General features: G+C 49.1%; 2 protein-coding genes across 3 annotated transcripts in view; both read left to right on the top strand.

Moving 5' to 3' along the window:
• TMEM231 (transmembrane protein 231) overlaps window positions 1–26,837 on the top strand; it is an 81,412-nt gene that overhangs the window by 32,184 nt on the left and 22,391 nt on the right. The window contains exons 8-10 of the mRNA XM_064383324.1: window positions 316–523; window positions 15,673–15,749; window positions 16,536–16,772. The gene's annotated coding sequence lies outside the window, so the exon portion shown is untranslated. The remainder of the gene's footprint in view (window positions 1–315; window positions 524–15,672; window positions 15,750–16,535; window positions 16,773–26,837) is intronic.
• Window positions 439–8,340, top strand: LOC105706830 (carbohydrate sulfotransferase 5). Of its 2 annotated transcripts, XM_012437453.3 has the most exons (3): window positions 483–523; window positions 2,541–2,698; window positions 5,322–8,340. In XM_012437453.3, exon 3 carries the CDS (start codon window positions 5,338–5,340, stop codon window positions 6,529–6,531), a length of 1,194 nt encoding a protein of 397 aa, XP_012292876.1. In that variant the 5' UTR covers window positions 483–523; window positions 2,541–2,698; window positions 5,322–5,337; the 3' UTR covers window positions 6,532–8,340. The 2 variants fall into 2 exon arrangements, with proteins under 2 accessions (XP_012292875.1, XP_012292876.1); XM_012437452.3 differs by lacking the exon at window positions 2,541–2,698 and having other exon boundaries at window positions 439–523.

Raw genomic sequence — 26,837 nt, 5'->3', positions numbered from 1 at the left:
CGAGGTGTGGCTCCTCTGTCAGGGGTGGGGAGAGGGAGTTAGGGGCAAATCGGCTCCATCCTTCCCCTACCGCCCGGGCTCCCGCTGGCCACGCCTAAAAGCGCCACAGAGTGTGCGCTCCAGGCCAGCAGCACCGGGCAGCGCCAAGGGTTGCAGGCCACGGTGCCAGGCTCTGGAGTGGGCTCTGGGCCGGGTCCCTCCCTGTGGTAGCCCCAGGACACCCCCACCCTCCACATCCCATTCAGATTCGCTCTGCCTCGAATTTCCAGGAGCTTCCAGTAACTTGGTCCCCTGACTTCCATCCATGCTTCTTAGAGCCCTTTTCCCAGCATCACCGGGTGTCCTGTCATAGTCTTGGGACCTTAAGGAGCAAGTCAGCCCTGCGACCCTCCCAGTGAAGAGAAGGAGCTGGCTGTGTGGTGGAACTTGGAAGAGACGACGTCTGGGAGCCTTTGCTGAGCCCAGGGAGAGAGGCGTCCCACTCCCTGCCTCGGCAGGTCGGGCAGAGACGCCAAGCTTTGGGGTACGTTGGTTCTTCACTCTCCATGGGGGATGTCCCCACACTTGGGTGGGCTGGGAGCCGGACCAGTGGCACAGTTGGGGACGCTCCTCTGTTTTCATCAGGGATCTGGGTTGGCGGGAAGAGCTGGGGTGGTTTTCCATCAGCAACTGGAAAGCTGGGGCTTCAGCTGCCTGTGGGATCCTCACTGCGGGGGTCTTTTGTTTCCATACTTGGCTTTTAAAGGGCGTGTCTTTCAAAAGCTCTCAGTAGAGTACTTGAGAAAAAGTAGCTTGGTGAGTTAATTTGGAACCAGACTCAGGGGAATTGGAATTGTGCCTCAATGCCTCTAGCGGCTTGATGTTGGGTTTCAGGACCGGCCCTCTGTGCCACAGGACAGGTGCCTAGGAAATGTTTTTGTTTGCTTGTTTTGTGACAAAGTCTGGCTCTGTCACCCAGGCTGAAGTGCAGTGGTGATCTTGGCTCACTGTAACCTCCACTTCCCAGGCTCAGACAATTTCCTGCCTCAGCCTCCCCAGTAGCTGGGATTACAGGTGCCGGCCACCACACACCAGCTAATTTTTGTATTTTTGTATTTTTAGTGTTTCACCATGTTGGCCAGGAGGGTCCGAACTCCTCAGGTGATATCCCCACCCACCTACCCCCACCCAATCCTGCCTCAGCCCCCCAGGCTGGGATTACAGGCATGAGCCACTGCACTGGGACCAAACGTTTTGTTTTTTAGATGGAGTCTCACTCTGTCACAGAGCCTAGAGTGCAGTGGCGAAATCTCAGCTCACTGTAACCTCCACCTCCTGGGTTCAAGCTATTCTCCTGCCTCAGCCTCCTGAGTAGTGGGATTACAGGCTGGAGCTACCACACTCTGCTAATTTTTGTATTTTATTAGAGATGGGGTTTCACCAGGTTGGCCAGGCTGGTCTTGAACTTCTGACCTCAGGTGATCCACCTGCTTTGGCCTCCCAAAATACTGAGATTACAGACGTGAGCCACCGTGGTGGGCCTAAATTTTTTTTTTTTTTTTTTTTTTTGAGATGGAATTTCTCTCTTGTTGCCCAGACTGGCATCCTCTGCCTCCTGGGTTCAAGTGATTCTCCTGCCTCAGCCCCCCAAGTAGCAGGGATTACAGGCACCTGCCACCACACTCCACCTAATTTTTATATTTTTAGTAGAGATAGGTTTCCCAAAGCGTTGTGATACTTTATAAGCCACTGCACCCGGCCTCTAGGAAATGTTGACTTTTCTTTCTCTTCCCTTTTACACGGAGGCAAGGCAGTCAAGAACTGCATTTTTGGCCAGGCGCCATGGCCCAACGCTTGTAATCCCAACACTTTGGGAGGCTGAGGTTGTGATGCCCCCACCTCTACTTTTAGAATTTTGTGTGACCTCTACGTACTACTTTTCTGAAAATTAAACATGTAATAAATATGTGCCCCCAGAAAAGAATCAAAAAAGGGAAGAATTTAGAGTGGGAGGGGATAGTCCTTCCAGGATGGAAGCGTTCACTGGACCAAGGCTTAGGAGTGTGACCTGCCACAGAGCCCTGTGCTGGGAATCCAGCTCTTGGACTTAAGCCCCTGCCCTGCCTCTTTCTCACTGGGTATTCATGTCTTTGATCCCCACTGCTTAGATTAAAACAGGCAGGGATGGTCGATTCTGCCTCCTCGGAAGGATAACATTCAGTCATAAAGGTGAAAGTGCATATCACAGTGCCTGCCCGACTGGTTCTTCCTAACTGAATCCTTGGCCAATTGTCCACTGTGCTGATCTTATCAGAAAGCTCTCAGTGAGGAGCTGGTCTTCTGGCGACTCTGTGTGGCATAGGGTGATTCAACCACCTTCTTTTTTTTTTTTTTTTTTGTGACAGAGTCTTGCTCTGTCACCAGGCTGGAGTGCAGTGGTGCAATCTCGGCTCACTGCAACCTCTGCCTCCCAGTTCAAGCGATTCCCCTGTCTCAGCATCCCAAGTAGCTGGGACTACAGGCACTTGCCACCATGCCCGGCTAATTTTTTGTATTTTTAGTAGAGACGAGGTTTCACCATGTTGGCCAGGATGGTCTAAATCTCCTGACCTCATGATCCACCTGCCTCGGCCTCCCAAAGTGCTGGGATTACAGGTGTGAGCCACCACGCCCAGCCAACCACCTGCGTAAGAAGACCTCTGGCTTTCCTGGAACACAGGTAAACACCTTGGCTTGGGATCAAGATCCTCCCTACCCAGGCAAGGGCTGGGCTGGCAAGGGCAACTGTGTTTGGGCCAGAGCAGCAGGGTCCTGCACTCTGCAGGGAGCAATCACAGGTGGGAGAGGCCCACAGCCTGGGATCAGAGGTTCCAGGAGCTTAGGAACAGGAACCCTAGGGTCCCAGCATTCCTGCTGTGTCTCCAAGCCTTGAGTCCTTCCCCTGAAAAATGACATCATCATGCCCACCTCAAGGCCTGTTGAGTTAAATCATCCAGTGGACTTGAAGCAGCTAGCACTTGTGATCATTGAAGTCAGCAAATATGAGTTCCCTTCGTCTCTGGCACTCTGTTGGCAGGGAAGCCCACTATCCATCAGCCAGCACTGGAAAATGTACAGTCACACGTGCAGAGGAGATGGGGGACTACGCTCCTCATCTTCCAGTTTTGCAGGAGTAGGTGTGGGGATCCAGAAGATAGCTCAGGAGTCAGCAGGTGACAGAGCTGTTGGGCATCCTCCACTCACTCCTGTCCCCACAATGAGGGGAAGGAGCTGAGGTGGGATCTGCTCTGAAGTTAGACCCTGGCTTCTCTCAGTGGTGACCTGGACAGGGGAGGGGAAGGCAGGGAGCAAAGGATGCAGGAGCAAGGAGGAGACTTCCAGGCCCCTCCCTTCCAGAGTCCCCCAGCCTTGAGATCATTGCAGAAGCAACAGCTGCAAAGAGAAGAGCACTTTGGGACCTTGGAATGCAGGAGGCAGCTCCGTGTTCCTTCCACCTTGTGAGACGTGCGTGACTTTTTTTTTTTCTGAGGCAGTCTCCCTCAGTTGCCCAGGCTGAAGTGCAGTAGCATGATCTGAGGTCACTGCAGCCTCCTCCTCATGGGTTCAAACGATTCTCCCGAGTAGCTGGGACTACAAGTGTGCACCACCATGCCCAGCTAATTTTTGTATTTTGAGTAGAGACGGGGTTTCACCATATTGGCCGTGTTGGTCTCAAACTCCTGACCTCATGATCCGCCCACCTCGGCCTCCCAAAGTGCTGGGATTACAGGCATGAGCCACCGCACCCGGCCAATATACGTGACATTCTTAAGGTCCACTAAAGGCTCAGATGTGTTTGGAGGCCAGAGGATGGCCTATGAGATACTGGGATTGGAAGGGTAGGTGGCCTGTGGGTGTCTCCTCTGGGGGAAGACTCCCCAGGTGGAAGGGGTTCTTGCTTTCCAGAGGTAGCTTAGCACAGTGACATTAACAGTGACAGGGGCATGTGTGTAAGAAATGCTTCCCCAGGCTCTCTCTTCATAGGTGTTTGCAGCAGCATCCATCACAGCATCTCTAAGAGGTTAAATGTTGCAAATCCCATTCTATAGAGGTGGAAATCAAGCCTCAGAGAAGTTACGTCACTTGCCCCATAGCTCCCCAGTGACAGTGCTAGGACTCAGAGCCAGCTCTCTCACCTCCATCCAGCAGGAGACCCTGCCAGTTTCCAGCCGTTTGGAGAAATGCCCTACTCAGACTCGTTCAACCTCAGCAAGTCTGGTGGTGCTCTGACATCTGCCCAACCCCCATCAAGCCCTTTAGCTCCACAACCGAAAAGGGTTTCTCTGTGAGGTATCCTGAAGCAAAAGACAGGCAGGGCAACTCTGCTCCCACCCTGGGGAGCTTTCTATGTACGGGGCTGTCTCTCTGTTTGGAGCTGTGATCTCCTCTCCTTCCTGCTTTGCTGCCTGTCGCCTGTCGAAGCATCTCCCATGGAGTTGTGATTAGCATTGCAGTACTCCTAGCAGCCCTGGGTGGTGGTGAGTCCCCTCAGCTGGCCAGGACAGTACTCTGCTGTCACCTCTCTGCTTCTCTGGCTCCATCCCAGCTCCCCATCAACTGGTCTCCTTGCAAACCCTCAGGGCTCCAGGACACCCTCCCTCTGGAGTCCATGCTGCCTTCAGCACTTCACTCCCCACCAGTGATGGCAACGTTTGGTGTTCTTTGTCCACTTTATTTACTTGCTTATTTTTAATAACAAAAGTTTTATACTGGCTGGGCACGGTGGCTCACGCCTTTGGGAGGCCAAGGCGGGCAGATCACCTGAGGTCAAGAGTTCAAGACCAGCCTGACCAACATGGAGAAACCCCGTCTGTACTAAAAATACAAAATTAGCCAGGGTTGGTGGCACATGCCTGTAATCCCAGCTACTCTTGAGACTGAGGCAGGAGAAACACTTGAACCCAGGAAGTGGAGGTTGCAGTGAGCCGAGAGATGCCACTGCACTCCAGCCTGATTGACAGAGCGAGACTCTGTCTCAAAACAAAAGAAAGAAACATAATATTTACCTATCTCTACAGATAGCCTGTAGGTATGTAAGTAGGTGGGTGGGTAGGTAGACAGTTCCAAGGATATCCTATAGTCTTCTGCAGCTGGACTTCTGCTCTGAGCACAGACTATATTCTGGTATGTCTTGACTCCATATTCCTGAGAAAGCCCTTGACTGAGACCATAGGGGTCTTGGGAGGTGCCATGGGTAGGGTAGTTGAATTCGAGGGCTGTTCCCTGAGGGCACTGGGCAGTAATTGGGGCATGGGATGGGCATGAGAGCCCTGGTCCCTAAACATTGCTCACTCCACCCCAAGGCCCGCAGCTGCCGGCATGTGGCTGCCTCGCTTCTCCAGCAAGACGGCGACCACGCTCCTCCTGGCACAGACCATCTGCCTCCTGCTCTTTGTCCTCTACCAACCAGGGCCCTCGTCCCCCTCGGAGACAGGCAGCCAGCGTGTACACGTGCTGGTGCTGTCCTCATGGCGCTCGGGCTCGTCCTTCGTGGGCCAGCTCTTCAGCCAGCACCCCGACGTCTTCTACCTGATGGAGCCCGCGTGGCACGTGTGGACCACCCTGTGGCAGGGCAGCGCCACAACGCTGCACATGGCTGTGCGCGACCTGGTGCGCTCCGTCTTTTTGTGCGACATGGATGTGTTTGATGCCTACATGCCACAGAGTCGAAACCTGTCCTCCTTTTTCAAGTGGGAGGTGAGCCGCGCGCTGTGCTCGCCACCCGCCTGCAGCGCCTTTCCCCGAGGTGCCATCAGCAAGGAGAACGCATGCAGGACTCTGTGCACGCGGCAGCCCTTCAGCCTGGCCCAGGAGGCCTGCCGCTCCTACAGCCACGTGGTGCTCAAGGAGGTGCGCTTCTTCAACCTGCAGGTGCTCTACCCGCTGCTCAGGGACCCCGCCCTCAACCTGCGCATCGTACACCTGGTGCGTGACCCGCGGGCCGTGCTGCGCTCCCGGGAGGCGGCGGCCCAGCTACTAGCACTTGACAATGGCATTGTGCTGGGCACACACGGCAAGTGGGTGGAGGCCGACCCTCACCTGCACCTGATGCGGGAGGTGTGCCGCAGCCATGTGCGTATTGCCGAGGCCGCCACACTCAAGCCGCCACCCTTCCTGCGCGGCCGCTACCGCCTGGTGCGCTTCGAGGACCTGGCGCGGGAGCCGCTGGCAGAGATCCGGGCACTCTACGCCTTCACCGGCCTGAGCCTCACACCACAGCTCGAGACCTGGATCCACAACATCACCCACGGGTCAGGGATCGGCAAAGCATTTGAGGCTTTCCAGACTTCCTCTAGGAATGCGCGCAAAGTATCCCAGGCCTGGCGCCACGCGCTGCCCTTCACCAAGATCCACCACGTGCAGAAGGTGTGCGCCAGTGCACTGCAGCTGCTGGGCTACCGGCCTGTGTACTCTGAGGATGAGCAGCACAACCTCACTGTGGATCTGGTGCTGCCACGAGGCCCAAAACACTTCAGCTGGGCGTCCTCTGACTCTGAGAACTCTGGACCCTAGAGCAGAATTGTGGTCCCTGAATTGTGGTCGCCAGACCCAGGAGGCGACTGCACGGTGGAAAGGGAGCTAGGACGCACAGGGAAGCAGGTCCCTACTGTTAACCGGGAGTTTAGGGTCCTCCCCTGAAATAGGCAAGGACTGCACGTTTCTTTCTCTCCTGATTCTTGGTTTTCCATTGAGTCCTCTGTAGCTGCCTTCTCATCAGGTGCTCTCTTCATGGAAAGCAACTCTTGCCTCTACCTCTCTGGGAACAGGGAGTAGGTTCTGCTACATTAAATTAAATATGTTCCAGGCCAGGTGTGGTGGCTCACATCTGTAATCCCAGCACTTTGAGAGGCTGACGCAGGTGAATCACATGAGGTCAGGAGTTCAATACCAGCCTGGCCAACATAGTGAAATACCCTCTCTACTAAAAATACAATTAGCGGGGCGTGATAGCACACACCTGTAATCCCAGCTACGTGGGAGACTGAGGCGGGAGAATCACTTGAACCCGGGAGGTGGTGGTTGCAGTGAGCTGAGATCTCACCACCACACTCGAGTCTGGGTGACAGAATGAGACTCCATTAAAAAGAAAATTTACATTTGCTCAAAAATCCTGTAATCTAGTGAACTGTAACCTCATTTTTTCCTCTTATTATTATTATTATTATTATTTTCGAGACAGAGTTTTGCTCGTTACCTGCCTGCAGCGCCTTTCCCCGAGGTGCCATCAGCAAGGAGAATGCATGCAGGACTCTGTGCACACGGCAGCCCTTCAGCCTGGCCCGGGAGGCCAGGCTGGAGTGCAATGGCGCAATCTCGGCTCACCGCAACCTCCACCTCCTGGGTTCAGGCAATTCTCCTGCCTCAGCCTCCTGAGTAGCTGGGACTACAGGCACGCGCCACCATGCCCAGCTAATTTTTTGTATTAGTAGAGACGGGGTTTCACCATGTTGACCAGGATGGTCTCGATCTCTTGACCTCGTGATCCACCCGCCTCGGCCTCCCAAAGTGCTGGGATTACAGGCTTGAGCCACCACGCCCGGCCTCTCTTATTATTTTTTTATTGTGTGATTCCATTTATTTAAAGCTGAAAAAACAGAAAAACTAGTCTATGGTGGTAGAGGTCAGAATAGGAGATACTTTGGCCACATGCAGTGGCTCACGCCTGTAATCCCAGCACTTTGGGAAGCCAAGGCAGGCGGATTGCCTGAGGTCAGGAGTTCGAGACACAGCCTGGCTAACATGGTGAAACCCCGTCTCTAACTAAAAATACAAAAAATTAGCTGGGCACTGTGGCGTGTGCCTGTAATCCTACCTACGCCAGAGGCTGAGGCAGGAGAATCGCTTGAACCCAGGAGGCAGAGGTTGTAGTGAGCCAAGATCGTGCCAGTGCATTCCAGCCAGGGTGACAGAGAGAGACTCTGTCTCAGAACAAAAAAGGGATACTTTGTAGGGAGGATTTGCCTGGGATGTAACCTTATTTAATATGTAAACAAACTACAACCTGATGTGAGGTTATATTCTTGTAAGAAGAATGGAGTCTCCTCCAATCATAACAGCCAGCTTTCTGCCAGGGACAGACGTCACACTGACCAGATGTGTCCAAATAAGACAAAGGCTGAGCTGTAACCAAGCAGGCTATATCCAGTGCCACTTCCTTTTCTGTTTATGAACACTGCTTGTCCATGGTTGCTTGGTGGAGGTCTCTGAAACGTCTGTAATGTAGATCTCTCAGTTAATGGGGTGAGTTTACATCAAGCTGTTTTGTAGTGAACAGTGGCCCTTAATTGCCATCATCCCTGGAACAAAGACTGACCAATTGTACTCAAACGTTGTTGAGCTATCTTTATTGCGTGGACTTTGAGTTGTTTATTTGACCAGTTTGTGGGAACTCCTAATAATGAGTGTACTTCTGTTTCTTGGCATTGTCACCTTATAGCCATTATATGATAGTCTCCCTGGCTGGGCGCAGTGGCTCATGCCTGTAATCCCAGCACTTTGGGAGGCTGAGGCAGGCAGATCACTTGAGGTTAGGAGTTCAAGACCAGCCTGGCCAACATGGTGAAACCCTGTCTTTACTAAAAATACAAAAACTAGCCAGGTATGGTGGTGCATGCCTGTAATCCCAGCTACTCAGGAGGTTGAGGCAGGAGAATCACTTGAACCCAGGAGGTGAAGGTTGCAGTGAACCAAGATTGTACCACTGTACTCCAGCCTGGGTGACAGAGCCAGACTTCATCTTAAATAGTAATAGTAATAGGCCAGGCGCGGTGGCTGAAGCCTGTGATCCCAGCACATTGGGAGGCCATGGCAGGTGGATCACTTGAGGTCAGGAATTCAAGACCAGCCTAGCCAACGTGGTGAAACCCTGTCTCTACTAAAATACAAAAGTTAACCAGGCATGGTGGCAGGCTTCTGTAATCCCAGCTACACAGGAGGCTGAGGCAGGAGAATGGCTTGAACCCGGTAAGTGGAGGTTGGGAGGTTGCAGTGAACCGAGATCACGCCATTGCACTCTAGCCTGGGCAACAGAGCAAGACTCCCATTCAAAAATAATTTTTTTAATAATAATAATATTAATAGTCTCTCTGCTTCATTGCTTCGCCTGGGAAGTCTTACTTGCTCCTGTGCAGCCATTCTTTATACATCAACTGGTCTATTAGAATAACAAAAACATGGCCGGGGCAGTGGCTCATGCCTGTAATCCCAGCACTTTAGGAGGCTGAGGCAGACGAATCACAAGACCAGGAGTTCAAGACCAGCCTGACCAACATGGCAAAACCCAGTCTCTACTAAAAATACAAAATTAGCCTGGTGTGGTGGTGCATGCCTGTAATCCCAGCTACTCAGGAGGCTGAGGCAGGAGAATCACTTGAACCCAGGAGGCAAAGGTTGCAGTGAGCTGAGATATCACCACTGCACTCCAGCTTGCCTGAGAGAGCGAGGCTCTGTCTCAAAAAAAAAGAACAAAAACATTAAGAAAGCGTAAAGAGGCCGGGCGCAGTGGCTCAGGCCTGTAATCCCAGCACTTTGGGAAGCCAAGGTGGGAGGATCACCTGAGGTTGGGAGTTCAAGTCCAGCCTGACCAATATGACAAAACCCTGTCTCTACTAAAAATACAAAATTACTTTGGGAGGCCGAGGCGGGTGGATCACGAGGTCAAAAGATCGAGACCATCCTGGTCAACATGGTGAAACCCCGTCTCTACTAATACAAAAAATTAGCTGGGCACAGTGGCGCGTGCCTGTAATCCCAGCTACTCAGGAGGCTGAGGCAGGAGAATTGCCTGAACCCAGGAAGCGGAGATTGCGGTGAGCCGAGATCGCGCCATTGCGCTCCAGCCTGGGTATCAAGAGCGAAACTCCGTCTCAAAAAAAAAAAAAAAAATACAAAATTAGCTGGGCATGGTTGCACATGTCTGTAATCCCAGATACTCAGGTGGGTGAGGCAGGAGAATCGCTTGAATCCAGGAGGCAGCAGTTGCGGTGAGCCAAGATCGTGCCATTGCACTCCTGCCTGGGAGACAGAGCAAGACTCTGTCTCAAAAAGAAAAAGAAAACATAAAGAAACATCCAACTAAGAGGAAACTGTGAATTGTGAACTCAATACTGAAACAAAACAAGTCCAGTATGATGGTGACAGAAAACGGGGTCAGGGCCCAAGGCTTTGGTCAGTCTCTCAAAACTGAGAGGCTGACCAAAAGGCAGAGATGTTTAAATTCAATTTAGTTTGGCCCAAAGTTGCTGCCAATACCTGTTGAACTGCAACCTAACTTAGTATTTACATAAACTGCCTCCCAACTGAGACTATAGTCTTGCAACAAATAGCTGAGTCTCAGCAAATCACAACAGCTGTGCTTTAACCAGTCGCAGGCTGCCAACTGATCAGACTGTGTCCAGATAAGGCAAATGCTGAGCTGTATCCATCAGACCGTTTCTGTGTGTTACTTCAATACATTTGGCCTGCCCATGTTGCTGGGTGGAGCACTCCGAACCTTTACTGGTTCAGGATGCTGCCCGATTCATACATTTGCTTTGCTCAAATAAAGTCTGCTTAATTTAATTCGCCTAATGTTTTTCTATTAACAGTCCTGATGACTTGGCGGCAACCCAACTCCTTCTTTCCCCTCAGCTCTCTCCTCTCTTGGAATGCATCCTGCAGCAGCTGAAAGGGATGCCCCAGGCCTGTCTGGGAGCAAAATCTAGTGATAATGCTTTTGAACATCCCACATGCACTGCACACATGCACCTCCTCCACACACACACACACTCACTCACTCACATGCACACACAGCCTGGACTCTGTTCCACTTATGCCGCTGGCACCACACTCCATCAAAGCCTTTGATCTTTATATTCCTCTCTATCTTCAGTGAGAAAGAGGTGTATCAGGCTAGATGCGGTGGCTCACACCTGTAATCCCAGCACTTTGGGAGGCTGAGGTGGGTGCATCATTTGAGGTCAGGAGTTCAAGACCAGCCTGGCCAACATGGTGAAAACCTGTCTGTACCAAAAATATAAAAAATAAGCTGAGTGTGGTGGTGCACGCCTGTAATCCCAGCTACTTGAGAGGCTGAAAGGGGAGAATTGCTTGAACCCGGGAGGCAGAGGTTGCAGTGAGCTGAGATCGTATCACTACTCCATCCTGGGTGACAGAGTGAGACTCCATCTCAAAAAAAGAAAGAAGTATATTAGCCTCGAAGCTGAAACCCACTGGAGGATCCTTTGAGCTTTAGATGCCTCTTGTCTTGTGGTCTTCCCCTGGACTCTCTCCACCTCCCAGGAGGCCACATCACCTTGTCCAGATAAGGTAAACCTTTGAAATTTTTTTTTTGAGACGAAGTCTCACTCTTTCACCCAGGTTGGAGTGCAGTGGCACCATCTCGGCTCGCTGCAACCTCCCTGTCCTGGGTTCAAGCCAATTCTCCTGCCTCAGCCTCCAGAGTAGCTGGGATTACGGGCATGTGTCACCACACCCGGCTGATTTTTGTATTTTCAGTAGAGACGGGGTTTCACCATGTTGGCCAGGCTGGTCTCAAACTCCTGATCTCAAGTGATCCACCCACTTCGGTTTCCGAAAGTGCTGGGATTACAGGAGTGAGCCACCGTGCCCGGCCAGATGAACCTTTGATTTGTACTGACATGAAATAGCCTACCTACAGAAATGAATTTAATAATTCACCTGTGTGATAGAGTTTATAGCCTGCAAGCTTGAAAAGCAAACTCAGAAGGGAAGGGACTTTTCCAAGGTCACGTGGTAAGGAGGATTAAAGGAAAAAAGGGATTTTGCTGTGGGGCTTCAGTAGGGAGAAGAGGGTGAAGCAGGCTTGAAGAGACCTGCTCCTGGGTGAGAAGGGTCAGATTTTCCCATTTTAATTGCTTTAGGGAAGAGCAGGCAGAGTCATGGCCAGGGACACAGCTGAGAGATAGAGGAGGCTGTGAATGCTGAGACCAGAGCTTATCATCCTGTACAAGCCTGGAGGGAGGCAGTAAGTGGGAAAGGTGAGAGGGCTGGGGAGGCCTGGGCAGCAAGGCAGGCATAGGGCGTGGCAGAGCAAGAGGGAGGCAGCAGGATCAGTGCCTGGAAGGCAGGGGTGGCCGGTCGTGGGGAGTGGAACTCATCAGGCTTGCCGGGAGGTTGGAAGGGAAATGGCTCTGGGCTGGATCTGTCTTCCATTGGTTCTTCTGGGCCAGGCCTTGGAAGAGAACAGAGGAAGATCCCTGCCTGTGAGCCACACCATCTAGCTCTGGTGGCAAAGGGGCTTAGTAAAGGGATGCTGGGTGTGTAGAGGGCTTAGTCCCGAGCTCAGGAAATGAGAGCTAATACGTGCCCAGTACATGTTTAAAAGAAAAGCTCACAGAACCACTGGGAAGAACAAGGAAGCTGAATTAGCCACATAAATGAACTCAGATCACATTGGAACACAGAGCTGTTCTGGGAAGTGTGTTGGCTGCCACCAGAACTTCTGACCCTGTTACCTGTGAAATGAGGCAGTTACCCTCATGGTTGCCATCAGTTACCAGGAGGGATGCTGGTTGTCACTGGCTTCTGATTCTCATTCTGGGTTTGGCCACAGGTTGGGAGAACCTGGATTGTGGAGCTACATCTCCCCTGCAAAGCCAGCAGGGCAAGGGGGATCTGGCATTTTCTGCTTTACATGGAGGAAGCACAGATACATTAGCCTTGAAGCTGACCCCCACCGGAGGACCCTTCCAGCTTTAGAGGCTTCAGCCACACAAATCCTGCATCCTTCCCTGCTGACAGTAACATGGGCAGAGTGTTTAAAGCCACAAATGAAGCAATGGGTATTCTACAGCTTGAAAGATCTGTCTCTTCAGGCTGCTGTAGCAAAATACTTCAGACTGGGTAACTGATAAGCAACAGAAATTTATTTCTCATGGGCTAGGAAGTCCAGGATCAAGGAGCCAGTGGTGTCTGGTGAGGGCTGGCTTTTTTATTTTTGAGATGTAGTCTCGCTCTGTCGCCCAGGCTGGAGTGCAATGGCTTGATCTTGGCTCACTGCAACCTCCGCCTCCTGGGTTCAAACGATCCTCCTGCCTCAGCCTCCTGAATAGCTGGGATTACAGGCATGAATCATCACGCCCGGCTAATTTTGTATTTTTAGTAGAGACAGAGTTTCTCCCTATTGATCAGGGTGGTCTTGGACTCCGGACCTCAGGTGATCCGCCCCCCTTGGCTTCCCAAAGTGCTGGGATTACAGGCGTGAGCCACTGCGCCCAGCAGAGGGCTCCCTTTTCACAGACAGTGACTTCCAGCCGTGTCCTCCTGCGGTAAAAGGAGTGTGGCAGCTCTCTAGGGCAGTTGTATTTTATTTCATTTTATTTTTTTGAGATGGAGTTTTGCTCTGTCACCCAGGCTGGAGTGCAGTGGTGCAATCTTGGCTCACTGCAACCTCTGCTTCCCAGGTTCAAGCGATTCTCCTCCCTCAGCCTCCCCAGTAGCTGGGATTGTAGGTGCTCACCACCACGCATGGCTAATTTTTTTATATTTTTACTAGAGACAGGATTTCATCATGTTGGTCTAGGGCCTTTTTATGAGAGCACTAATCTCACTGAAAAGGGTTCCATCCTCATGATTGAATCACCTCCCAAAGGGTGCAGTTCCTAGTACCATCACCCCAGAGGTGAGACTTTAAACGTATGAATTGGAGGGGACACAGGCATTCACACCACAGTAGAAAGGCTGGGATCACATAGATTTTTATATGGACTGGGATTCCAGTTGACATCTTTGACTTCAATGCTTGTGGTTCTACCGAGTAAACTGCACTAGGGATGAGGATGAACTGTTGCAAATGATCTCATGACAGTCTTGGAAGATCAGATCATTTGCTCCTGACAACAACATGGGTCTCTAGGGGTGAGGGAGCCCTCTTGGCATTGGCTACAAACATCTCAAGGACCAGGACCTGGAGGGATTTGTTGGGCAGTTGACAGGGGCATTGGGCCCCTGCTGATGCCCCTTCATCATGTCTCTCACCACTGCCCTACCCACCCCTTGTCCTGTCCTGGCCAGTAGGAATAAAATAACCTGCTTTCCCTGTCATGAAGGAGTCCACTGTCTTGTGGAGGAGTCAGCCTAGGAACAGACAGTCCGAGTCGACGTGGTCTGTTCAGGCAACCAAGGATGGACAAGAGGCTCATGATGCCAGAGGCCAGGGACAGGGCGAGGCTTAGCTAGTGGAGTCGAGGACGGCTTTGATGGGGGACTCAGAGCCCAGCCAGACAGTGGTATCTCTTAGGCTTCATTTGTCCCTGATTGGGTCACAGGTTTTACTGATGGCCGCAATGAATGGCCTCTCTGTATCCACGTCCTTGCTATATGACTCATCCATTCTCTCCTGACTCCCAAGGTGCTAGTTCAGGGATGACTGGCTCCCAGATCTGTCCCCTGCACACGGGGCACTGTGAGCAAGCCTCAGGGTGAGCCCTGGTCTCTGTGTGCATCGGTGACCCCCAGGTAAGCTCGTGGTAAGCTCTGGTTGCTCTGCATCACAGCGAAGCAGGCATTCTGGACAAGCCTCCGGTGAGCCCAGGTCTCCTACACTTTATACACACTGAGCACCTCTGGGCCCACTGGGCTGCAGGCCAGCCTGGGATAAACCTAGATCAGGTTTCGAGACAAAGTCAGAGAGTGGCCTGGTTGGCTGGGGACAACAAAGCCAAAGCTGGGGACTTGGGGGAGGCAGATACTTGTATTGCTTGTCACATATGCCTTGTCACTCAGGGATTATAGTCATGACAATGAAATTTTATTACTGGGGATTGCCCAATGCCGTAATAGGGCAAAGACCTCTGGGTTGGTGTGGGGATGACTGGACTGAGGGCCACAATTAATGGCTCATTGTGTCAACACTCTTTGCTATGTGACCATAGCTCCTGCCATCAAGAGGTGGAGTCTCTTTTCGTGCCTTTGAATCTATGTTGGTCTTGTGATGTGCTTTGGCCAGTAGAATGTTGCACAAGTCCCAGTGTGTCAGTTTTGAGCTTGGCTTTGTAGAAAAAGCCTTATGATCTCTTCCCATCTTAGTTTTACCCGTCTTAGCTCTAGCCATCTTAGGTTTCAACTGGAGGTCTGCTGTGGTTTGAATGTGCCCCCAAAGTTCACATGTTGGAAACCTGATCCCCAATGCATCAGTGTTGGGGATGTAAATGAAAAGTAGGATGGGCACGGCGACTCACACCTGTAATTCCAGCACTTTGGGAGGCCAAGGTGGGTGGATCATGAGGTCAGGAGTTCAAGACCAGCCTGGCCAAGATGATGGCCATTTCTACTAAAAAATACAAAAATCAGCCAGGCATGGTGGTGCGTGCCTGTAATCCCAGCTACTCCAGAGACTGAGGCAGGAGAATTACTTGAACCCGGGAGGCAGAGGTTGCAGTGAGCTGAGATCACACCACTGCACTGCAGCCTGGGTGACGGAGCAAGATTCCATCTCAAAAAAAAAAAAAGAAAAAAGAAAATGAAAAGTGATTAGGCCATGATAAGAGCTCTACTTTCATGAATGGATTAATGTAATTTTATCATTATTTCAGAAGTGAGTTTGTTATCTTGAGAGTGATATCTTATAAATGAAGGAATTTGTTCTCTTTTGTCTCTGTCCCTCTCTGTGCCCTTCCATCATATGATGTCTAGCAACATGGTAACACAGCAAGAAGGTCCTCGCCAGATGCTTGCTCCCCAATCTTGGGTTTCCCCCAGCCTTCAGAAGGGTGAGTCAATAGATTTCTCTTTATTATCAATTACCTAATCTCTAATATTCTGTTACAGCAACACAAAAGGGACTAAAATAGGCTCCTTAACAAAAAGATTCACAGACCAAACAGTTTGTTTGTTTTGAGATAGTGTCTGGCTTTGTGGCCCAGGCTGGAGTGCAGTGGTACCATCTCAGCTCACTGCAACCCCCACCTCCCCAACTCGAGCAATTCGCCCATCTCAACCTCTCAAGTAGCTGGGACTACAAGCACATCACTATGCCAGGCTGATTTTTGTATTTTGGGGGCTACATGTGTTTTACTACATAGCCCAGTCTGCTCTCTAACTCCTGTGCTCAAGCAATCCACCTGCCTCAGCCTTCCAAAGTGCTGCAATCACAGGTGTGAGCCACCCAAGAACAGTTCCTTAACACATGCAGCGTCTATCACACAGGATAAGCCTAAATGAAAAGTAACAACACAGTAGCTCAGAACACTGCCTTATACAGCATCTTCCAAAACACACAATACATTTATAGAGAAATAACAGGACAAAAGAAAGTTTGGCCTCCGAAGGTGAGAAACTGTGCATAGGTAAATATCCGAGAGGAAGCTGACGCAGCAGGATTTGTCTCAGTGCCTCTGGTACCGCCTCTGGCTGGGCAGAGTTAAGCGTTGTCTCCAGCAAAGAACTTATACCGTGCCTTTTGGCAGAAAAGCGGGAGGGAAACCTGACCTTTTCCTGTAGTCTGCTTCTTAATTGCCTTCAGCTGACAATCTGACAATACTTTTTATGTGAAATAGGTATGATCTGGATCGCCCCCTCTGCTTTCTTCCACCTGAAGAGAACCTGCATGCTGCTGCTTTGCTTCGGACCTCCGCCTCCACCACGGAGAAAGCCCAGGCCAGCCTGCTGGACAAGCAGGGACCATGAGAAGGAGAGTTTGGGTGCCCCAATCCAAGACATCCTAGACCAGCCAGCCCCTCACCAGCCCCAGCTGATCAGCACACAGCCACTTCTGCTACCTTCTGCTCACCAAAGTGAGTAGGGCTCACCCAGATTCAGAGGTGGAAACAGTCCACCGCTTGACAGAAGTAGCTATAAAGATATATGAGCTAGGCCAGCTAAGCCCAGCACTGCCAGCCAAGTCGAAGACTTTAGGACCAGCCACACAAATTCGGTGGCCACACGCGGCCAGTGGCTCCATATTGGACAGTGGCAATCGGACTCCTCATTCTCATTACATTTGTATACCGTTCTGGCCCTGAGATCTTTCTATATCCGCATATGACTAAGGTACTCTACAAGAGAAGGGCATCTACTTCATGTTTGTATCCTATGGAAGCCCAAAGAGACAGCAGAAGTTTTGACTTTTTAGTTGATCCCATACATTCAAGTTCCCAGTGTCTATCAGACTATGATAGATAGATATGATAGATATGATAGATATGATAGATAGAGAGACTTACAAGGGCTCCCATTACCTAGCTCAGAGCGTGTGTTCAGGGCTCTTGAGCACTTCTCTTGGTTACATATGGTTCAGGTAACATTGGCCACTTCTTAACATTAGTTTCGGCCAGTTGCGGTGGCTCACGCCTGTAATCCCAGCACTTCGGGAGGCCGAGGCAGGCGAATCACGAGGTCAGGAGTTCGAGACCAGCCTAGCTAACATGGTGAAACCCCGTCTCTACTAAAAATACAAAAAATTAGCTGGGCGTGGTGGTGGGCATCTGTAATCTCAGCTATTCTGGAGGCTGAGGCAGAAGACTTGCTTAAACCCAGGAGGTGGAGGTTGCAGTGAGCTGAGATCATGCCACTGCACTCCAGCCCAGGAGACAGTGCTACACTCCTTCTCAAAAAAAAAAAAAAAAAAAAATTAGTTTCTCATGGCTTGATTCCTGGGAAGCATTATTCCTCCCATTTTAAGAGGGCAGCCAGTTGAGTGATTCAATGAGTCAGGCCCAGTATCGCGCCCTAGGGACACAGTAAGGGACAGAGTACACATAGCCCTTGCTCTTGTCCAGGGTACAGACACTAAACAAAGATGTGGCTGACACCTGTAATCCCAGCACTTTGGCAGGCCAAGGAGGGTGGATCACAAGGCCAGGAGTTCGAGACCAGCCTGACCAACACGGTGAAACACTGTCTCTACTAAAAATACAAAAATTAGCTAGGCATGGTAGTGTACACCTATAATCCCAGCTACTTGGGAGGCTGAGGCAGGAGAATCACATGCGGTTGCAGTAAGCCTAGATCACGCCATTGCACTTCAGCCTGGGCAACAAGAGCAAGACTCCGTACAGACACTAAACAAAGAGTCAAACAGATTAAACATGCAATTATAGGTTTCAATTATGCTCTAAGCAAAAACAAAGCCAGGGACAGTGGCTCACACCTGTAACCCCAGCACTTTGGAAGACTAAGGCAGGAGGATTGCTTGAGGGCGTGAGTTCAAGAGCAGCCAGGCAAATGAATCTTGTGGGATACCACTGTCAAGCTGGGCTCTGAGCCTGCATCAAAGCCTTCCTGGACCCCACTAGTGAGACCCCATCTCTATAAAACATTTTTAAAAATTGGCTAAGCATCGTGGTACACGTCTTTAGTCCTAGCTAGTTGGGAGGCTGAAGCGGAAGTGTTGCTTGAGCCCAGAAATTCGAGGCTGCAGTGAGCTATCAGGTAGCTAGTGAGTTCTCCCCACACCCTCTACTGAATGATCTCACTCATCACACGCCACTGCACTCCAACCTGTGTGACAGAGCAAGATATCATCTCTAATTTTAAAAAAAGGAAAGAAAACAGGCTGATACAAAATAAACTGGGCGTGGTGGCACATGCCTGTAATCCCAGCTACTTGCAAGGATGAGGCAAGAGAATCGCTTGAACCCGGAAGGTGGAGGTTGTGGTGAGCCGAGATCACGCCATTGCACTCCAGCCTGGGCAACAAGAGCAAAACTCCATCTCGGACCAAAAAAAAAACGAGTCTAGGTAAGGTGGCTCACGCCTGTAATCACAGTGCTTTAGGAGACCATGAAAGAAGGATCACTTGAGACCAGGAGTTTGAGACCAGCGTGGCCAACTAGGCGAAACCCCAGCTCTACTAAAAATATACAATATTAGCCAGGCGTGGTGGCGCCCGCCTGTAATCCCACGGCTAGGGAGGCTGAGACACAAGAATCACTTGAACCTGGGAGGTGGAGGTTGCAGTGAGCCAAGATCATGACATTGCACTCCAGCCTGGGTGACAGTGAGACTCCCTCTCAAAAAAAACAAAAAAGAAGCAGCAGCTAGGCACAGTGGCTCACACTTGTAATCCCAGCACTTTGGGAGGCCAAGGAGGGCGGATCACAAGGCCAGGAGTTTGAGACCAGCCTGACCAACACGGTGAAACCCTGTCTCTACTAAAAATACAAAAATTAGCTAGGCATGGTAGTGTACACCTATAATACCAGCTACTTGGGAGGCTGAGGCAGGAGAATCACATGCGGTTGCAGTAAGCCTAGATCGCACCATTGCACTTCAGCCTGGGCAACAAGAGCAAAACTCCATCTCGAAAAATAAAAAGGCCCTAGAGAGCTTCCACACCCTTTTACTCTATCAAAATAATTCTTTTGTCAGACATATTTCCTAGGTTTGGGGTGGGATGCACTCCAGCCTGGGTGACTGAGCAAGACTTTGTCTCAGAAAAAAAAAAAAAAGATAGTGGAGAACCAAGATGTCTATTCTCCTGCCTCAGCCTCCCCAGTAGCTGGGATTACAGGCACGTGCCACCACGCCCAGCTAATTTTTTTTTTTGTATCTTTAGTAGAGACAGGGCTTCATTGTGTTAGCCAGGATGGTTTCAATCTCCTGACCTCATGATCTTGCTGCCTGGACCTCCCAAACTGCTGAGATTACAGGTGTGAGCCACTGCGCCCAGCCCAGGATCGCACTGTTATCCCTAGGGTAACTTAGTCTATTGATCAAAATATTGGGTCAATATGTGTTGACTTGCTCAGACTAGTGCCGTCTTAGTTTAGGTTGTTCAGAGGTTGAATTATACTCTGAGGTCACCCAACCAACATTTTGTTGTTGTTGTTGAGATGGAATCTCGCTCGGTCGCCCAGGCTGGAGTGCAGTGGCACAATCTCGGCTCACTGCAACCTCTGCCTCATGGGTTCAAGTGATTCTTCTGCCAGAGCCTCCTGAGTAGCTGGGATTACAGGCACGTGCCACCATGCCCGGCTAATTTTTGTATTTTTAGTAGAGACAGGGTTTCACCATGTTGGTCAGGCTAGTCTCGAACTCCTGACCTCATGATTTGCCTGCCTCACTCTCCCAAAGTGCTGGGATTACAGGCGTGAGCCACCACGTCTGGCCCCCAGCAAAAATTTTTAATGCAGGGGTAGTAGGCTAGGGCCTGTAGGCTTGTTTGAGTTTTTATTTGCATTCATGAATTAAAGCTCCATAGGGTCTTGTCTTACTTGTTTATATCAACCTCTTCACAGATAGATTACTTTTAATCACTTTCACTGATTAAAAGTAAGAGACAACTGAACCCTCATGTGGCCATTCATACAGGTCCCTATTTAGGGAACAAGTGATGATGCTCCCTTTGCAGGGTCAGGATACCGCAGCTGTTGAGCATGTCACTAGGCAGGCAGTGCTTCTAACACTGGTAATACTAGAGGTGATGCTTTTGGTAAACAGGCGGGGTAAGATTTGCTGAGTTCCTTTTACCTTTTGTAATCTTAGAGCATACCTGTGTTGAATCAACAGTGTAAATAATAGGGTGCTTATTGTATGGCTTATTAATGTTAGGCTGCTAACTGCCAGTGGATTATTCTGGTCTAATGTAAGCTTATGCAATGGAGAATATCTTCAGGTTACTTATATTAACATTATTACCGCTATTAAGTAATAGATTAGTCCAATGTGATGTTAGGAGTTCAGTAGAGTGATTAGAATTTAAAATAGTTAGATGTTGAGCTTGAACACTTTCTTATTTATTTATTTATTTTTAAGACAGAGTCTCACTCTGTCGCCCAGGCTGGGGTGTAATGGCACGATCTCGGCTTACTGCAACCTCTGCCTCCCTGGTTCAAGCGATTCTCCTGCCTCGGCCTCCCAAGTAGTTGGTATTACTGGTGTGCGCCGCCATGCCCAGGTGATTTTTGTACTTAGTAGAGATGGGGTTTCACCATGTTGGCCAGGATGGTCTCGATCTCTTGACCTCGTGATCCACCCGCCTCGGCCTCCCAAAGTGCTGGGATTACAGGCGTGAGCCACCGCGCCTGGCCGTGCGTCGGGGTTTATCAATTATGCAGCAGGCTCCTCTAGAGGGATATAAAGCACCGCCAAGTCCTTTGAGTTTTAAGCTGTTGCTTGTAGTACTTTGGCGAATGCTTTCATTAATGTAACTATTAGAGTTTAGGGCTAAGCATAGTGGGGTGTCTGATCCCACTTTGGGTCTTAGCTATTGTGTCTGCAGGGTATTAAAGCCACTTTCATAGTATATTTTATTTCAGCTGGAGTTTTTTTACAACTTAGATGGAGTTTAGCTTTATTGAGGGCAGACTTTAAACACTCTTTACCCTGAGTGCTGTGAGCTTGGATTATTTGTATGGCCGCAGTGGCTGGCACAAAATTAACCAACCCTAGATATCAGTATAGCTTAGGTAAACTTTCATTTTTGCTGAAGATGTATCACTTCTGTTTCCCGTGGGGGTGTGGTTGAGCAAAGTGTTTTGAGCTGCATTCGTGCGTGCTTAATACCTGCTCCTTTTGAGCTGGGTGTTCTAGAGGGCATTTTCACTGGGGGCGGGGATGCTTGCAGATGTAATCTTTCTGAGAGCTAATAGAAAGGCCAGGACCAAACCTACCTGTTTATGGGGTTGTGCGAACCCATCTAGACATTTTCAGTGTCTTGCTTTGAAAAATTAAGCTATATTAACTGCATAAATACTTAAGTATAAAATTAAAATATGAGGCCAACGGTGGCTCATGACTGTAATCCCAGTGCTTTGGGAGGCCGAGGTGGACAGATCACCTGAGGTCAAGAGTTTGAGAACAGCCTGACCAACATGGAGAAACCCCATCTCTACTAAAAATACAAAAAATTAGCCAGGCGTGATGGCGCACACCTGTAATCCCAGCTACTCAGTAGGCTGAGGCAGGAGAATCACTTGAACCCACGAGGTGGAGGTTGCAGTGAGCTGAGATCACGCCACTGCACTCCAGCCTGGGCAGTAAGAGCAAAACTCTGTCTAAAAACAAATTAAAATATGAGAAGAAAAGATGTAAGTATAAATAGATGTTTACATTTCTGGGAATTCGAGGTCTTTAAGGTTGAATTGGCAGAGGTTTAGCTGAGAGGATTACTCATAATTAGAGTATAACTGATTTAGAAAATGGTGTATGGGGTAGCATTTTCAGAGGGATATGCACAGGGCATTATATTAGTATTAGGGTGGAAGTTTAATTATTTTGTGTATTATATAAAATGGAGGCTTAATTTAGTAGGAGGGTCTTAAGATTTTTAGGAAAATTGCATCAGTCGAGGGGTAGTTGTTGGGGTATTCATGGTTAAAATATGATTTCTGGGCTGTGACTGGGTTGCATTTTAGTCTCTTGTTTTTGGAGTTGGGCAAGGGTACATTTACCTAAGTTGATGATAAAGTCAAAGATGGGGGGAGGGGAGGTTTGTGGATTTAATTAGAAATAGTTATTGAAATTGAGAACTATTGCAATGTCATGTGAGTGAAACTGAAATTGTTCTCAATTTCAATGAGAGTGAAATTGAGTGAGTGAGACCAGCCTGGTTTTGAAATCCTGACCTCGAGTGATCTGCCTGCCTTGGCATCCCAAAGTACTGGGATTACAGGAGTGAGCCACCAGGCCCAGCTTATTTTTTGGTATTTTTAGTAGAGATGGGGTTTCACCATGTTGGCCATGGCTGGTCTTGAACTCCTGACCTCAAATGATCCACCTGCCTCAGCCTCCCAAAGTGCTGGGATTACAGGCATGAGCCACTGTACCCAATGGTTTCTTCCACTTCTAATAGTCTCTGCTAGTCTGGGAAATGTACCAAAAATACAGCATGGTTAAAGGTCAGTATTTCATGACCTTTTATGTACTTCCTATTTTTGTTTTAGATAGGTTTCTTGGTTGATGAAAAACATCAATTGTAGTGGTAGGGAACCGGCACAAGGGAGCTTCCTAAACAGAGGCTTCAAGAGAAAACACTTATAGGCCGAGCGCGGTGGTTCATGACTGTAATCCAGCACTTTGGGATCCCAAGGCAGGTGGATCAATCACTTGAGGCCAGGAGGTCAAGACCAGCCTAGCCAACATGGTGAAACCCCGTCTCTACTAAAAATACAAAAATTAGTCAGGTGTGGTGGCAGGTGCCTGTATTCCCAGTTACTTGGAAGGCCGAGGCAGGAGAATCGCTTGAACCCAGGAAGTGGAGGTTGCAGTGAGCCAAGAACGCACTACTGCATTCCAGCCTGGGCAACAGAGCAAGACTGTGTCTAAAAAAAAAAAGAAAAGAAAAAGGGAGAGAGAGAGAGAGAGAGAGAACACTAACAAACAATCTTGCTAATGTTCTTGAATTAAAAGGAAAACATTGTGTAATGTGTACACAAGCATCTTGAATTTAAAATAATTAAGGTTTTGAAAAATCATTTCCCCTGCAGATATTGAAGGTGTTGGTGCATGGCCTTCCAGCCTCCCTCCCTTGGCTGCTGCTCCATCTAAGTCTCATTTCTTTATAGCAGAATGATGGAAAAAAGCTGTCAGCTCAAATCATTTTGCCACATGCCAAAAAGTCATACAGAATCTGAGATGCTGGAAGGTATCTGTAAATCACAGACCTTTTCAATACAACTAACATGACAGAATGTTTCCACATCATTGGCTTGCTAAGTACCTGGGCCATCTAAAAGGCTTGTGTTCTTTTTACTCCTAAAATAAAGAATAATAAGGCCAGGAACCATGACTTACATCTGTAATCCCGGCACTTTGGGAGGCCGAGGTGGGCGGATCACCTGAGGTCGGGAGTTCTAAACCAGCCTGACCAACATGGAGAAACCCCATCTCTACTAAAAATACAAAATTAGCCGGGCATAGTGGTGCATGCCTGTAATCCCAGCTGCTCAGGAGGCTGAGGCAGGAGAATCACTTGAACCCAGGAGGTGGAGGTTGCGGTGAGCCGAGATTGTGCCATTGCTCTCCAGCATGGGCAACAAGAGGGAAACTCCCTCTCAAAAAAAAAAAAAAAGAAGAAGAAGAAAATAGATTTGAAAGTTATATGTAAAAGAGTGGCGTGACCAGATGAGGTGGCTTACGCTTCTAATCCCAGCACTTTGGGAAGCCAAGCCAGTCTGATCACTTGAGGTCAGGAGTTTGCGACAAGCCTGGCCAACATAGTGAAACCCTGTCTCTACTAAAAATACAAAAATTAGCTGGGAGTGGTGGTGGGTGACTGTAATCTCAGCTACTTGGGAGGCTGAGGCAGGAGAATAGCTTGAACCCAGGAGGCGCAGGTTGCAGTGACCCTAGATCAAGCTACTGCACTCCAGCCTGGGTGACTGAGCAAGACTTTGTCTCAAAAAAGAAAAAAAGAGTGGAGAACCAAGATGACTATTACCATTGTTAATGGTTTTTTATTTGTTTGGTTTTTGAGACAGAGTTTCACTCTGTTGCGCAGGCTGGAGTGCAGTGGCTCCCATTACAGGGATGTGCCACCACACCTGGCTAATGTTTTTTGTATTTAGTAGAGACGGGGTTTCACCATGTTGGTCAGGCTTACCTCGAACTCCTGACCTCAAATGATCCACCCACCTCGACCTCCCAAAGTACTGGGACTGCAGGTATAAGCCACCGTGCCCAGCCCCATTGTTAATGTTAAAAATGACGTTTCAGATACTCCAACTAAGCTAAACAGAAACTTTAGTAGGCTATTGGTCATTTTAAAAAAAGTTTTTAAAAGATATGTTTCATATACCATGAAATTCATTTAACTGTGCAATTCAATGATTTTAATATATTTTCACAGTTGTGCAATCATCAGATGAGATCTCAGTGTGCTGCCCAGCATAGCCTCAATATCCTGACCTGAAGCAAACATCCTGTGTCAACCTCTCTAAGTGCTGGGATTATAGGCGTGAGCCATAGCCGCTGGTCAATCACCATTTCTTTCTTTCTTTTCTTTTCTTTTTTTTTTTTTTTTTTGAGGCAGAGTCTTGCTCTGTCACCCAGGCTGGAATGCTGTGGCTTAATCTCTGCCCACTGCAACCTCCGCCTCCCAGGTTCAAGCAATTCTCTTGCCTCAGCCTCTCAAGTGGCTGGGATTACAGGTGCCTGCCACTGTGTGGCTAATTATTTTTTTTTTTTTTTTTTTTTTTTGTAGTTTTTATTAGAGATGGGGTTTCACCATCTTGGCCAGGCTGGTCTTGAACTCCTGACCTCGTGATCCACCCACCTCAGGCTCCCAAAGTGTTGGGATTACTGTGCCTGGCCTCAATCACCATTTCAAAGTGAGTGCTTTATTTTTGGTTATGACATTCACAAGGATGTAATAAGCATTTTTTTCTCTCATTCCTTCTCTTAGGCATATGAAGAGCACTTGGTTCTCTCCAGCTCTGTTTCATCTGTATTTTAAACGATTCTTTCTTGGTCTGTTGTCTTTGTTATTTTTCCTTAAGCGTGTACTAGTTAGGCAATTTGGTTTTCCCCCTTTTCTTTGCTCTCCTGTTTTTTTCCATTTTGTATTTGCCTTTAAAGTTTATTTCCTGTTTTCTTTTCTTTTTTTGTTTAGAGACAGGGTTGCAGTACCTCACCCAGGCTGGAGTCCAGTGGCACGATCATGGCTCACTGCAGCTTGGAACTCCTGGACTCAAGCGATCCTCCCACCTAAGCCTCCTAAGTAACTTGGACTAGGCCTGCACCATCACACCTGTCTAATTTTTAAATTCTTTTTTGTAGAGACAAGGTCACACTAGATTGCCCAGGCTGGTCTTGAACTCCTGGCTTCAAGTGATCCTCCTGCCTTGGCTTCTCAAAATCCTCAACTTTATCTTTTCTTTGAGAGATAAGATCTCACTCTGTCACCTAGGCTGGAGTGCAGTAGCATGACCATAGCTCACTGCTACCTCAACCTCCTAGGCTCAATCCATCCTCCTACCTCAGCCTCCCAAGTAGCTACAACTACAAGGGTCCACCACCCCACCTGGCTAATTTTTATTTTATTTATTTTATTTTTTGAGACAGAGTCTCACTCTATCACCCAAGTTGGAGTATAGTGGCACGATCTCTGCTCACTACAACCTCCACCTCTCAGGTTTGAGCAAGTCTCCTGCGTCAGCCTCCCAAGTAGCTGGAATTACAGGTGCTGGCCACCATGTCCAGCTAATTTTTGTATTTTTGTAGAGACAGGGTTTCATCATGTTGGCCAGGCTGGTCTCAAACTACTGACGACCCATCAGTAGTGTCAGCAGTGAGGAGCAGGCCCTCCCCAGATATACAGGTGCCTACATCCTGCACCTCCAAGCCTCCAGAACCATGAGAAAATAAATTTCCGTTCTCTCTTTTTTTCTTTTCTTTTTTCTTTTTTAAGATGAAGTTTCGCTCTTGTTGCCCAGGCTGGAGTACAATGGTGTGATCTCGGCTTGGCTCACCGCAACCTCCACCTCCTGGGTTCAAGCAATTCTCCTGCCTCAGGCTCCTGAGTAGCTGGGATTACAGGCACACACCATGATGCCCGGCTAATTACTGTATTTTTAGTAGAGATGAGGTTTCACCATGTAGGCCAGGCTGGTCTCGAACTCCTGATCTCAAGTGATCGACCCGCCTCAGCCTCCCAGAGTGCTGGGATTACAGGTGTGAACCACTGTGCACGGCCAAGACCCCATTCTCGGGAAAAAAAAAAAAAAAAAAAAAGAGAGAGAGAGAGAATTAGCTAGTCATGATGGTGTATGCCTGCAATCCTAGCTACTCAGGAGGCTGAGGCACGAGAATTGCTTGAACCCAGGAGGCAGAGGCTGCAGTGAGCCAAGATTGTGCCACTGCACTCCAGCATGAGCAACAGAGTGAGATCCTGTCTCAAAACAACAAAAAAACTCAACTAC

This window comes from Aotus nancymaae, unplaced genomic scaffold, assembly GCF_030222135.1.
Source record: "Aotus nancymaae isolate 86718 unplaced genomic scaffold, 86718_ANA_hifiasm-v0.15.2.pri h1tg000030l, whole genome shotgun sequence".
NCBI classification, from domain to species: Eukaryota; Metazoa; Chordata; class Mammalia; order Primates; family Aotidae; genus Aotus; species Aotus nancymaae.
This window is presented reverse-complemented; position numbering and strand designations above follow the sequence as displayed.